The sequence below is a fragment of the Lipotes vexillifer genome, unplaced genomic scaffold, assembly GCF_000442215.2.
Source record: "Lipotes vexillifer unplaced genomic scaffold, Lipotes_vexillifer_v1.1 scaffold564, whole genome shotgun sequence".
Lineage (NCBI taxonomy): Eukaryota > Metazoa > Chordata > Mammalia > Artiodactyla > Lipotidae > Lipotes > Lipotes vexillifer.
Genome location: NW_006787829.1, coordinates 2163217 through 2177974, shown reverse-complemented (window position 1 = coordinate 2177974; position 14758 = coordinate 2163217). Strand labels below are relative to the sequence as shown.

The 14758-nt window shown below is 38.4% G+C and overlaps 1 protein-coding gene across 1 annotated transcript in view; it reads right to left on the bottom strand.

Annotated features, from left to right (window-relative positions):
* Positions 1 to 5970: 5970 nt before the first annotated feature.
* Positions 5971 to 14758, bottom strand: part of CD226 (CD226 molecule) — an 86374-nt gene continuing 77586 nt past the window's right edge. The window contains exons 4-6 of the mRNA XM_007460865.1: positions 13674 to 13776; positions 8884 to 8941; positions 5971 to 6084 (exon numbers count right to left, since the gene is read on the bottom strand). Of these exons, the coding sequence (XP_007460927.1) occupies positions 5971 to 6084; positions 8884 to 8941; positions 13674 to 13776 (275 nt within the window). The remainder of the gene's footprint in view (positions 6085 to 8883; positions 8942 to 13673; positions 13777 to 14758) is intronic.

Here is a 14758-nt window from a genome sequence, read left to right as displayed (position 1 = left end):
AATACAACAAGCTAATAGGATACAAACCATACAGGTCCTGTACATATTTAGTTAAAAATACACCTAAGTAGTACAGCACCACCAAACCAGCTTTACAACAAATGCTAAAGGAACTTATCTAGGCAAGAAACACAAGAGAAGGAAAAGACCTACAATAACAAACCCAGAACAATGAACAATTAACTGATTCATTTTGTTGTAAAGCAGAAACTAACACACCATTGTAAAGCAATTATACTCCAATAAAGATGTTAAAAAAAAAAAAAAAAGAATGAACTAGCAGAAAAATATAAAATCAGCTGAGGTTAAATTTTGAAGAGTGAAGAAAGAAAGTTATCAGAGCTCAAAGTGGTTTCCTGCTTGTGGACCACTGGAGTTGCCACTTTTTCTCTGTTTTCTAAACTTGTTCCATCAGTGTCCTGGAACTGCTATGAGCCACCCATATCGCTCAAATAAATTAACTGTTTTTTCTATAACATAGTCAGCATCTGCTTCTAATGCTTAAAACCAGTACCCTCAACTTTTACAGACACAAACCCAAATATAATAGGCTTCTTATTGTGCCGTTTTCTGGGTACTGCTTAAACACTTGTAATCTGGCACCTCATATCCTTTTATACTGGGAAATTTTCTCGAATTGACTCCAGGATGTACTGTCCTCTCTCTACTTTTTTCTGAATGAAGAGAGACACCAGGATGACAGCTATGCAGAAAAAACCACTGCTTGTCAGCCCAAGTCAATGTTCTAGGGTAATTTTTTAGGAGAAGGAGATTGGCTAAATATCTACTGCATGTCAGAGAATCTGGAAAGATCCCTTAGACCATTGGTGAAGCGTCTGAGATAAATTTATGGTAAATACAAAAATAGTAAACTACGAAAAGAGACAATTACTAACTCTAGGTAGGAAAAAAGTTATGTAGGAGAGAATGCATAATCATTTTTACCATGGGATTCAACTAAGAAGAGTATTGGCAAGATCATTAAAAATAAACACCAAATATTGAAATAATCAAAATTTTAATATAAATATTTTGGAAGGATGGGTACATGGGAAAGGTATACGTGTGTGGTGAGTTCGTGGAGAGCAAGACATCTAAATCAATAAAGAATGTCTAAAATTTTAAAAAATCTAGTAATGATATATGTATACTATTAAGAAAAGTAGAAAAAATAATCAGAAGTGAAATTTGTTGTCTCAATGGAGGGAAAATGCGAAGGACAGGGAACTACTATTTTTTTGCAAAAAAAAACCACCAACCCTTGAACAGCACACTTTTTCTTTTTTTTTTTTTGCTGTACGCGGGCCTCTCACTGTTGCGGCCTCTCCCGTTGCGGAGCGCAGGCTCCAGACGCGCAGGCAGGCCCAGGGCCCATGGCCCACGGGCACAGCCGCTCCGCGGCATGGGGGACCCTCCCGGACCGGGGCACGAACCCGCGTCCCCTGCACCGGCAGGCGGACTCCCAACCACTGCACCACCTGGGAAGCCCGAACAGCACACTTTGACTCTTTGAACTACATGCACTTATAAAATGAACTGAATGTTGCATTGAGATAGAAGCTACAAAGTATCACTGGTTTGATTTTTTTCTGCATTTAACTCTTCGTGTAAATATTATTCTGTAGGAATTTTCCCCTAATACTCTTGGATAACAAGTGAAACTAACAATCATGGAGCTCTACATTTTATTCATTCAAACAACAGAATACAGTATATCAAGGTAAACATTTGCATGCCTTACAAAACCCAAGTCTGAAATCACATATAAAGCCGGAAAAAAATGTTCTAAAGAGGGTGACTATGTTACTTATCATTCAAACAGGGACAACAGGCAATAAATGGGGATTATTCCAGACATTTTTCACCCATACCCCCAAATTAGATCTTTTCTTACAACACCTTACAACATAGTGCTTTAAATCTCGAAAAACATAATATGTAATCCAACCTTGAAGACTTGTAAAATTTTTTAAGAAAGCATTGCAGTTAATTCTAGAAGCCATAGTTCTACCTATCGGATCACTAGCAATAGAAAAGTTTTTTAAAAAACTTATTTTTACTTCATAAATGTATAAGAGCCTAGAGACTTGACTTAGAATAATCCAATGAACAGACCAGTGGAAAAGTGTATTAATTTATGCAAAAACCTGCACATGAAGGTCAATACTTTCTAGACACTACATTCTAATAGTGGCCTAACTAATGATGATAATCAAATAATGGTATTACATGTTTCTATTGTTTTATATTTTTCAAAGATATTTTCTTATCTCTACTGTGCAAAGAAGCTAAACTTTGTACTCACTGTTTAGCACCTTCATTCTCACTATATAAGCATCTGTATTCTATATTATCTTCAATCTTGTTGACATTTCACACCAGCAGTACAAAATACAGAACGTTATTAAAAATCAAGGAGAAGGAAAAAAAAATTCAAGGAGAAGCATTTTGATTACAGTGATTTCTAATTACGTTGTGGACTCTACCAATTTGGAAAATTACTGTAACGTAACTGTAGTTATTTTTTAACATAGTTCTATACAAACAAACATAACTTGGATGTTTACAAGAAAAGTAAACCTATTTAAATTATTTTTATTTTACTTTATCTTGTAAATTGATAGTCAAAGTATTTTAAATGTATATGTATAACATTTTAGTAATAAACTGTGAATGAATGTGAATATTTACTAACTGAAAACGCTAACCTCATCCACCTGCCTCCCACCCATATAAGCATGATTACGAGCTAATGAAATTCCTATGCGATTTTCTCAGCATGCAGAAAGGCTTTTAAATAATGTTCTAAGGTCTCTCTGATGATAATATAATCAATACCCTAATCATTGTAGGTTAATAAGATGTATTCTTTCCCTGACAAAACTGTGTACTCTATAATGACATTTAACAAACTTACCTACCTTGTCATTACACAGCAATTCCTTGTAACTGGTTACTTTAATGTAAATACTAAAATAAGGGCATTCAAAGGAAACACAGATTATTATTTAATGTATTATGTATCAGTATAAATTATATATGTAAAAAAGAATCTTAGGAAGCATCTTGTTTCCTAAATAACACCTTGCAAAAAAGATTTAAAACATAATTTAATTCAAGTCTGACCTTTCATTCCGTGGATCTGTTTTGATCTGTTTCCTTAGTAACAACTGGAATAGTAGGTACAACAGATTAGGGAAAAAATATATACATGTGTGTTTGTAGGTACATATATATATACACACATATTATATATATACCATATACCTACTATAGATACCATATATAGTGTGTGTGTGTGCGTGTGTGTGTGTGTATATATATATATATATATATATATATATATATAGAGAGAGAGAGAGAGAGAGAGAGAGAGAGAGAGAGAGCAAGCATAGATTTTTATATATATTAGGTAGAGTTCACAACTCCAGCAAGTTAGGTATAATATTAAAGAGACTACAATGAAAGTGATTTGTTAAGTAGAATATCCAAAGAAAGAAAATGAATGAATGGAATTTCATCAGCATAACAGCTGACAGTGTAGCAGGATCAGTAGAAGAGATCAGAGAAATTTCCGCAGGACTTAGGAAGGTTCCAAATCCCCGAACATATTCTGAGCCCTGCAGAGGAAGAATTTATAGAAAAGAAGGGACAGAGTAAATAGTTCTCATAAGTATTTTGAGTGAGAGATTTTTATAAAAGGTTAAAACACCCATGGAAAAAAGAGATGAGATGAGTTTCAAGTGTTCTGGAGGCTTTGCAACACGTAAGGGGTTTGCCACAAAAATCTTCCCTGAAACCATATTGTAATGGTAGAAATGTTTTACTTCTCACCTACATTAGTCATTGAGGATTTGGTTGTCAGAATCTTCCAGAAAATAATATTTTTATTAACTTTAGGGAAAAGAAGTCATTTATCTTTTAAAGTATGTTAAGTTTGCTTCACCATGCAAATTGATAGATTCAGCCATGGAAACTTTCATTGATCTGATATAGTCAACAAAACAGTAGATGGTTTTCTTGTAAAACTGCCTTCCAACTTTGTTACAAATATATTTGTGGAAACACTTCTTGAATCCAGATATAAAGATCTATAAGCAAACAAAATAAAAATGAGAGCTAACTCTCATTGCATGTACGTAAGTACAACTGGGAGTGGTCAGTTTTACTTTTTCCCTTCTGAAAGAGGTAGGGGCATTCACAATTTCTGTAATTCACAGATAATTGCACTATGTGGCATGCATGTATTTAAAGATAAAACCATAAAATAACCACTGGCTTGCTAAAACTGTCAATTACAGCTTAAGAATCTGTCTAGACAGTATGAGAATTTGGTTTGGGATTGCTTAAGAATATCATGAAAAGTCTGCAACTTTGAAACCTAAATGCAGCTATTGTGATGAACCTTTTAGAAATGAGGATCTTTTTTTCCTTTCTTTTTTTCTTTGGCTGTGCCACACAGCTTGCAGGGGTTGAACCTGTGCTATGGCAGTGAAAGGCCAGAATCCTAACCACTAGGCCACCAGGGAACTGCCTAGAAATAAGAATCTTTTAAAGATGAGTATTAGAGACACAAACGATCATTATATTTGGTCATTACCAAACCATTGTGGTTTCAAGGTGACCATGACAGTTACTGAGTTTCACAAATACGTTTCGTTGTTGCCTGCATCTAGAATTTGGACAATGGCAGGCATGGTCTCTAATTGCCCTGTCAGTCATAACATTAGGCCAAACTGTGTCTTTGGCCAAACTTTGAAGCAACAGAAGTTTCTTTGTACCTTCCTATTCTTTGATCCCTTTTCCTCGTTCCCTAACCCTCCCAGTGCTTTGCCCCCTCTCTCTTCTACCCTACCACCCTATACCACCACTTCCAACTATCATTCTTTCTCTTGTATTTAAATTTCACATAATTATTTTTTAAAAAACTAATAATGCCTAGGTACCTGACTCTTTTGAGAGAAATTATATATTAAAAATAATTCTCAAAAGTATAAAAAATTCAATATAAAAAAATTAAGTTATTGTTGGATCATCTACTACTCTTGCTCATAAGGCTAAACCAGGGATAGTGAAATTCTATATGAAATCAGAAATGAATTTATTTGAGAGTAGCAAAGGAAGAGATTTCCCTGTCACACTTATCTTCCTCTTGACCATTTAGTCATTCTACTGCCAAGTACTCTTCTGGACCAAGCTGACAGAGTAGGTTCTAGAAGTGGGAAGAGGGAGAGAGCTAACCTAGACCTGCCCTCCTACTCTTTTTAGCTGGCTAACAGAAGATGTCTTGGAAGGTCATTACAGTCTGCATTTGTTGGCAACCAGCCCAGCTTCCAGGCTCCCCTTTACTTCTTCTAATAAAACTCTGAATTTCCCAGTAGTGTGCTTTGGTCCCACTCCTACCTAGCTCTAGAGGCGAGCCCTTAACTGACTTAAGCCATTTCATCCTTTCTGGCCATAGTGACTGTTTTATGATGGACAAGTAACCAAATGTGTTTGCTCTATCAGAGCAAACTCTTTACCAGACAGAAACAAGGATTATGAATTGCCAAGAGTTGTTGGCAGTCATCTTGGAAACACAAGGGAAGAGCCTGAATGAGAGTTAGGCTAACACCAAGGAAGTGGATCCAACTCTGTGAAAGGGCATGCAGAAACTGTCTTATATCCATACTTAATTCTAGACATAATATTTAAGCCCTGGTAAATAACCCTTGCCTGAAGCTTGATCTCACCTTGATTGTTCCATTACTTGATTCAATAAGTTTCCTTTTATGTGTAAGCTAATTAGAGTCAGGTTTTCTAAAACATTTCTGTTAAGAATGCTCTCTAGTTAAGGCAGTATTTTTCCTGTCAAATGAAATAAATTTGGTCAACTAGTATCCAAGGTAGACACTAAATAGTGGGACGAAACTGTATAAAGATCCATGTGCATAATAGTCATCATTAATATGCTCAGATTAAGGGAAAAGCTTAGACTCTAGTCTTTGGTCTACGAGAGAAGGTTGGGTAGTTGACATAAATATCCTCTCCTGCACCATCTGAAGGTTGATTGGCAGGGACAGGACTTCTGTAGTTGTTGGTTGCCTAGAAAGACAAACACAAAGGATGTTAATAATTCACTGCATTTCAGCACTTAATAAAGACACTCAAAACATAAATCTCTCCTTAGTTCAACCATGATATAGGTCAAATTTCTATTACAGTTAATTTCATAAAACATTCTCTTCACTATTGTACCTCTGTGAGAAATTACATTCTTGATTTGCAGGTGGTGAGTGAGATACAACAGAGACCTAGCCTTGATTATCACTTGATATATTGTGATATAAATTACCTGTTTAAATGTAAAACTCCCTCTCCTGATGTTAGGCTATTTATTTGCAAATAAAATGCAAAATTATTTGCATTTTTTATATGGAAAGTCTAGTACAGTGTTTTCCCATAGTGGATAATCATTAATTTCTGTTGAATGGAAAAATTAATATTTTTAAAGTGCACAGTGTGCTGGCTTAAAAATAAGCAACTGAACACAATTAAAAAATCACAGCGACTCCCCTGGTGGCACAGTGGTTAAGAATCCACCTGCCAATGGAGGGGAAACAGGTTTGAGCCCTGGCCCGGGAAGATCCCACATGCCGTGGAGCAACTAAGCCCATGCGCCACAACTACTGAGCCTGCGCTCTACAGCCTGTGAGCCACAACTACTGAGCCCGCGTGCCACAACTACTGAAGCCTGCACGTCTAGAGCCCGTGCTCTGCAACAAGAGAAGCCACTGCAATGAGAAGTCCGTGCACCACAACGAAGAATGGCCCCTGCTCGCCGCAACTAGAGAAAGCCCACAACGAAGACCCAACACAGACAGCCAAAGAAATAATAAAATAAAATAAATAAATTTTTTAACAATTACAAAAATAAATGAACATTCACTTTCAAGATGATGTTATACAATCATTAATCTTGTCTACCTTAATTGGGTCACTTTGACCACCTGTATGTATGTGTGTGACAGAAAATATGTAATCGTAAGTGACAGATGGGGAGAGAAAATATGTAATCATAAGTGACAGATGGGGAGAGAGAGTGGGGGCCTTTTGGTGAGTAGTCTGAAAATTTAGTGTGGTTTCGGTGTTTGCGAGGAGAAAGTAAAAGGAAAATTCAAGTGCTATTGTTTTCTACGTAGTTTGTCTAAAAAAATCCCCGAAGAATCAAGTAGGTCTAACTTCACAGACCAGCTTACTGTCTAACTTTCTCATCACCATTCAAATTATCATTATTCTGCAAAAGCCTGGAAGAGTTGAATACCTAGTGAGGAAGTTGCAAAGCGCCTTTCCTCCTCTGAAATTCACAGCAATAAATGTGGCTTTGGAATGGCTTGAATGGACAACAGCTAAGGACAGAGAAGGGATCCGGAAATTGCACAGGACAGAACACGGTTTCCTTGCGTGCAGGCATGGCAGGTCACACAAGGCCAGGCTTCTCCGGCCTTCGTGCTTGGTGCCCAAAAGCAAACCATGAGATAGTCAGAAAAAAATTTTTTTTTTGTTTTGCAAAAAAGTAACTACCTAACAGAAAGAAGAAAGTTAAACTAATAGATTTTTAAGAAGTTTGAAGCACACATACTGGATTGTCAGAAACTTTTTAGTACTTGAGGTTTGGGCCACGTAGCATTCAATGGCAAATAATTAAATTGAAGAGATATGGATGTAATTTTAGATAACACTCAGGGAAATGTTTTATTGTAAAATTTTGTAAACACAATAGTATGTGTTAAAGAGAATATCTGACCTATAGTGGAGACAATGAGCACAAAAATAAGCGTCCCTCTTATCTTCACACCCAGAAGGGAATTTCTCCTCTGTCAATTAAACATTAAGGGGCAGGGGCACGTAGAGTAGGAGGACAATGTCAAGTTCACTCGATTCCTGCAGCCCAACAAAAAGGTCTTTAGCTTTATAATCTGAACATCCGTTAATAAATTACGATCCAAACATTGTAACAATAATGAATATCCTGCATTGCATCTTTCTATGTGCTTGCTATGCTTTTAGTTTAATTTCATTTAATCCTCACAATAACCTCACGACATAGAATTATTATCATGCCCTGTACTGGGTCAGATATCATCCCCCCTAAATTTTTGTCCTTCCCAGACCTTCCTTAATGTGACCTTATTTGGAAATAGGGTTGCGGCAGATGTAATTAGTTTAAATGAGGTCATACTGAAGTAAGGTGGGCTCTTAGCCCAATATGACTGGTTCCCTTATAGAAGGAGAAGAGATACAGACACACACAGACACACACACACACACACACACACAGACACACACACACACACACACACACACACACACACGGAAGCACGCCATGTGAAGACAGAGGAAGAGACTGGAGTGATGCATCTACAAGCCAAGGAATGCCAACAACCACCAGAAGCCAGGAGAGAAGCACAGAACGGAGTCTCATCCCAAGAGGGAACTGATCCTGCTGAGACCTTGATTTTGGATTCCAACCCTCCAGAACTGCGAGAGACTAGATTTCTGTTGTTTCTAGTCACCCTCTTTGTGGTAATTTTGTTCCTGCAGCCCTAGGAAACGAATACAGATTTTGGTAATGCGCAATGTTGATTATTATTATCTAGTGTAATTGCTCCTTTATTTATGTGAATGTAAAACAAACAGTTTTAAAAGGTATTAATAAGAGGAGACTAGTTCAGAAAATAACCATTTCATCAAATAGCTGATACTGGAACAACAGGCAACTGCATTGGTTAGGTTCTTGAAAGGAAAATAAAAAAGAAGACTGCTAACTGCAAAATGGACCGACTTTACATTTATGATGCACCAACTGGGGCGGGGGGGAATGACAATTCTGAGAAAACTTACCCTATTCTGTGTGTCCCAGTACTCCTTAAATAGGCCTCTTTTCTGTCTCCATCTCCTTCTGGGAAAACATGTACAAGAGAGGTAATAAGAATGACACTCCAGCACCAGAATTATTTCAGACGCTCTATAATACCTCACCTGTACCTGCAGCCCACATGCCCTTAGTGATTATGCTAAAGCAGCTGTCCACAGCGGTTTTATACATACTCACCCAAAATTCCACTGTCCTAATTTTTTTCACTTTTCGTACCTTCTCCAATGTGCTCACGGATGGTGAAGGCAACTAAATGGATATGCAGCCAGGTCCTTAGTAATTAATCTCAGTGACTTTACCAAAGAATGGTGCAGAGTGGGTTATTATTGATACATAAATGACTTAGAGATTTCCCACAATGAAAACTTCCTTTTAAATGCCAACAGTGCAACTTCTTGGATGACAATGACAATATAACTAAGCTTTATGGAATCTTCCGGGTGTTTTACTAAACCACCTGTATGGATTACTTTATTCAGATTTCATCAAAAACTCTCTATTTAATGAACTGGGGAACTGAGGCACTGTGAGGAAGAGTAATTTGCCCCAAATCACGATTGGTTATCAGTAGAATCGGGATTTGAATTCACAGCCCTCCTTCCTGACTACCAGGCTCACTGTTTCTACAGACACATTGCTGAAGCTGAAAATGGGCCATCCGAAACCATCCTATTCAATAAACTCTCCACAGTTTCAACAAAACTTATAAAAACCTAACTTCAGGAGGAATCTCTGGAAAGAAAATACAAGAGAAGAGAGTAATGTAATTGAATGCAAAGATGAAATAACTATACCCAAGTGTATGGAAATTGTTATCATGGGGAGATGGTGACTATTTCTTTTCATCCCCCTACAGAAAAGATTCTTATTGAACCACAGAGGGGACGGGTCAGATACAAAAATGTAGAGTTTTTTTTAAAGATGAGGTTATAATTACTTCACAGAAATTCTGAAAACCTGGCAAGATAGTCTCTCTCCAAGGAACGGTTGCTCCGATAATCAATGTTGACTCTGACGGTCTCTTCTAGTTGCTATGAAATCCTCCTACCATGTCAACAGAATCACAGACTATGTGCATTTATGTATTTACTTATTAAGTAGGATTTAAACAAAGTATTTACTTACTTTATGTGTAAATTTACTATGTGCAAGTCATATTCCTAAGATCTTTTATATAAATTATTTATTCCTCATAAGAAATCTATGATACAGACACTATTATTATCCTCTTTTCACAAGTGAGGAAACAGACACAGATCTATGACCTTTGATCCTTTGTTAAATTATCCTTCACAAGGCTTGTTATAGCATAATATAGAGTTAACTTTCCCAAGTAGATCCAAATATATATATATATATATATATATATATATATACATGTGTGTTTTATATATATAAACAAATATATTTTTTAACACCTTTATTGGAGTATAATTGCTTTACAATGGTGTGTTAGTTTCTGCTTTATAACAAAGTGAATCAGCTATACGTATACATATAATCCCCATATCTCCTCCCTCTTGTGTCTCCCTCCCACCCTCCCTATCCCACCCCAACAAATATACTTTTAACATAAGCTTAGCATATACAATGTGATGAGGAAAAGAGAAGATGATTTTTTCCTCCACTTTTATTGAGATACAATTGATATAATACAGCACTGTGTAAGTTTAAGGTGTACAGCATAATAACCTGACTTACATACATGATGAAACAATTTCCACAATAAGTTTGGTGAACATCCACCATCTCATATAGACACAAAAGTAAAGAAATAGAAAAAACATTTTCCTTGTGACGAGAACCCTTAGAATTTGCTCTCTTAACAACAGACATACATAATGTAGAGCCGTGTTAATTACATTTACCACGTCGTAGATTGCAACCCTAGCACTTATTTATCATACAAGGAGAACTCGAAGTTTAGAGTTGGATGATCTGTGTCTAACTTGTGCTCTGCAATGGACTAGTTATTTGCGTCTCTAAAGGTCAGTCCTCTCACCTGTAGAATAAAGACAGTAAACATATTCCCGTTCTGGCTTGCTTGATTCTAAGGAGTTTCCCTGGGATGAGGAATGATCAGCACTGAAACCGGGAAAGTCCCAGGCAAACCAAGACACCCTATTTACTGTGAACCTCGAAGCTGACAATAGAGGTAAAAGTAAGTGCCTAACATTTGCTCACTAAATATTAAATTTCTTCCTACAGACTCAGGTGTCAATCCCTAGACTGTATCTCGGCTCCTGTCACGCTTACTGGTGCTATGCCTTCCCCTAGCCATGCTCACTGAATATTGTCCCTATTCTGGTCTCTAACTGGAAATGACACCAACTGTGCTCCAAATGCTTCGTGCTCACAGGCTCCCCGGTGCTGGGCGTGAAGGAAGGATTCAGTTTCCTTCGGGCACCCTGTGATGTATTTTGGCTTCTCTCCAGGTCAGCACATCTGAAGCTGAAGGCAGGATTATTTTAAACAGTTGCTAAGACAGAGTTCAGAAGGTCATTGTTTAGTCCCTTGGGTCATTTTTCAAGACATTTCCATTCTAATTAACGACCACAAATCAATACCAATGACAAGGAAGAAAGAACAAGTGCTTTTTGCTGTGTGGTGTTCGGCCACGGTTATGCATTCAAGTCCACTGATCTTCTTTTTATCACATTTAACCAAGTGGGACAAAATATTCTACAGTTCAGTTTAGCTATTCATGTAAAATTGATGCATTTTCATGAAGCTAAATCCTTTCTGTCCAATATCTGTGACCCTCTCGAGGTCTGTCCTGTCACTCACTCTCTCCTAGCCATATTCCTTGTGTTCCCATGCGCTCCTGCTGTCGTATCTGCCCTCGGTGCATCTTTTAATCAACCAAGGTGAAGCAGTAGAGAAATCCACAGTGTCACTAACGTCCTGTGTTCCTTTCCCTCAACTTGCTAATTTCTGACCAGGGAAAGACTGGAGGGCAGGCAGCCCATGATGGAGAGAAAGGAACGAGGACAGTTTCATGTTTCAATTTAATTAGACAAATGCTTATGGACCATCCATTATTTGGAAAGATTAGCGCTAAATGCTATCAAACACTAAAAAATGAGTAAAACATAATCCCTGCCATTATGAATAGAAGGGAAGACAAGCATGGAAGTGATTAAACTACAAAGCAGGCTGCGAGGTGTGGTGGTTAAGAAGTGCAACATGATTCTGGATGGTGACATCATGTCTACTTGTAGGGAGGGAGAAGCAGCCCAGCCCTCCCAGAGGGGACACGCATCCCACACCTCGAATGGTCTGCAGGACCAGATCATTCTAAGGCCAAATATGGGGGAAATCGGCATTTTGGTGGCATAACAAATGGGAAGAGTCAGGCGTGTTCACAGAATAAAAGTTGTAGTTTTAATACAATTTGTCAGTATCAGGGGGAGTAAGTAAAGTAGAAAATATGAATGAATATTAGGTTGGGGTCAGATTAATTGGGCTGGGGTCAGAACAAAGGGCACCTGTGCCACAAGGTTAATGAGCGTAGCCTTATCCTGGTGCTAGTGGAAGGACAATAAACAGGTCTTAAACAGGGAGACGACGTAGCCAGTCTAGCTTTTAGAAGAGGAACCAGGGAAATAACAGACGGGTTAGAAAGAGAGGGAGTACCGCTGAAGTCAGGCGAGCAGTGAGGAGAGCCTTCGAAGAGGATATGGCGACGAGATGGAGAAACCGACGGGAAACCCTAGCAATAAGCACGCAGGGCTGTGTGTGTGTGTGTGTGTGTGTGTGTGTGTGTGTGTGTGTGTGTGTGTGTGTGCGTGCGCGCGCGCGCATGCGTGAGTGGTAACATTACTGCGGGAGAAGAGAGGATGTATTCCTTCACTCAACAAACATACAGTAAAGTGCCTACCATGTGTCGGACATTCAAAATGTAGACATCAAAAGTTTGGTTCCTTCTTTCCTTAAGAATTTAATACTTTAGTTGGATCACAAGTATAAGGAATGATTCCAACCCAATATGACTACAGCTAAGATTGCAACAAATACCTAGACTGGTGAGTTGATGAACATGGGGCAGCTAAGAAGGGAAGAGTTAACCAAGAACATCCTAGAAAATTGCCAAGTGTGCCACAGGCAGTAAAAGGTAGCAAACTTTAGAAGAGGCCAAATGGCCACCTGCTCTCTCTAGGGCAGCCCCTCCCAACTCCTTTCTTCTCAATGATTTGTAATAAAGGCACCTACACTGATTGCATCAGAGAATATATAGCCATTTAAAATCACGTTGTTTGCTTATTAGAATATGCATGCCACTATATCTCAGTCACCACTGCCACAATAAATATTTAATGAATGAATAAATGAAGGCATCATTACTGTTCAGCCCTGATCTCCTCTCAGAAACCCCCCTCTCTCTCTCTCTCTCTCTCTCTCTCTCTCTCTCTCTCTCTCTCTGTCACACACACATACCTCCCCCTCACCTGACAGCCAGTTTCCTTTGCAGGAGGACAGGAGAGACGGGGCAGCAGACAGAGCAGAGGCACCAGGCGCTGGCTTTGTTAATGCAGGGGTGCACTGCCCAGCCCTACTAATTCCGAAATGAGTCATTCTAGCCTCCTCCTCCAACGTTAACTCCTTCTCCGCTACGTACAAGAGCAGCGCTCAAAGTACATTGACTCAGTACCTGAGTCGTAAGACAGCTTGACCAACTACTGGGTTATTAATAGAGAAACTCCAGCAACAGAATTACTCAGGGAAAACCAGATCCAGGAGGAGCTGCAATACTCACCTCTTATAAGGAATGGCAATGACGGTGGTAATCAGGATAATCAACAGCAACAACAAAGCTGTCCCTGTGGCCATGAAGAGGATGGATTGGCTATTGGTTTTACCTAGGAGGAAACAAAATTATAGGAGGAATTAGGAATGCAACTAAAGCCAGAAAAGAAAGGGAAGTGGGAAAATTAGGAAAGGGTATATTAATCATCATAGGGTAACAATGTAAAACAAAGATTCCAATAAAAAATAGGATGAGATAGGGGAAAAAGACTTTTCTTTCAGTCTCCTAAATACTTCTGACTCCTCACAGATTTTCACTAGTTTCTTGATCTAATGGTGGGTTTGACACCTTATTGAGACCAAGAATAGAAAGCATTCAAGACAGATATCACTTCATTCTAATGAGCTCCTGATCACATACACGAAATCTTTTGTAGGAAAAAAACACATCAAAATAGTATATAAATGAAGATTACTTCTTAGTTCTATTGCATTAAGTACATCCAAGACACAACAGTATGTAACTTTGATGTTTGTAAGTGGAATTTTGTTCAAGAAATATTGTCTACTCAATTACGGTTAATGATAAAAATAATCAGGAAAAGCATATGTTACTTTTCCAACTCAGCGATTGACTTTAAAGAGCAGTGGTCAGCGAATCTGAAATTCTCATCCTGGTTCTTTCACTGTTTAGCTGTTTGACCTCCAGCAAATTCCCAACCTTCTCTGCCAGCCTTCCTTCAACTGTTAAGTGATGCCAACATTTCTAATTACATCACAGAGCTGTGATAAGAGGCTAATAAGGCAATATTCAAATATTTTCTCACCTCTGGAGCCAGATCCCATGAGGCCAGAGACCATTTCATCTTTCAAATGTCCTCCGGCCCACAGCACACCTCACCCACCGCCACCCACAGAGCTCCTTACAAGGAGAAGAAACTCATCAGTATGTGTTGTTGACAGAAACAGGATTGAATTGAAACCGAGGCGCCATCTTTTTTTCTTTTTTTTTTTTTTTTTTGGGTGCGTCGGCCCTTCACTATTGTGGCCCCTCCCGTTGCGGAGCACAGGCTCCGGACGCCCAGGCTCAGCAGC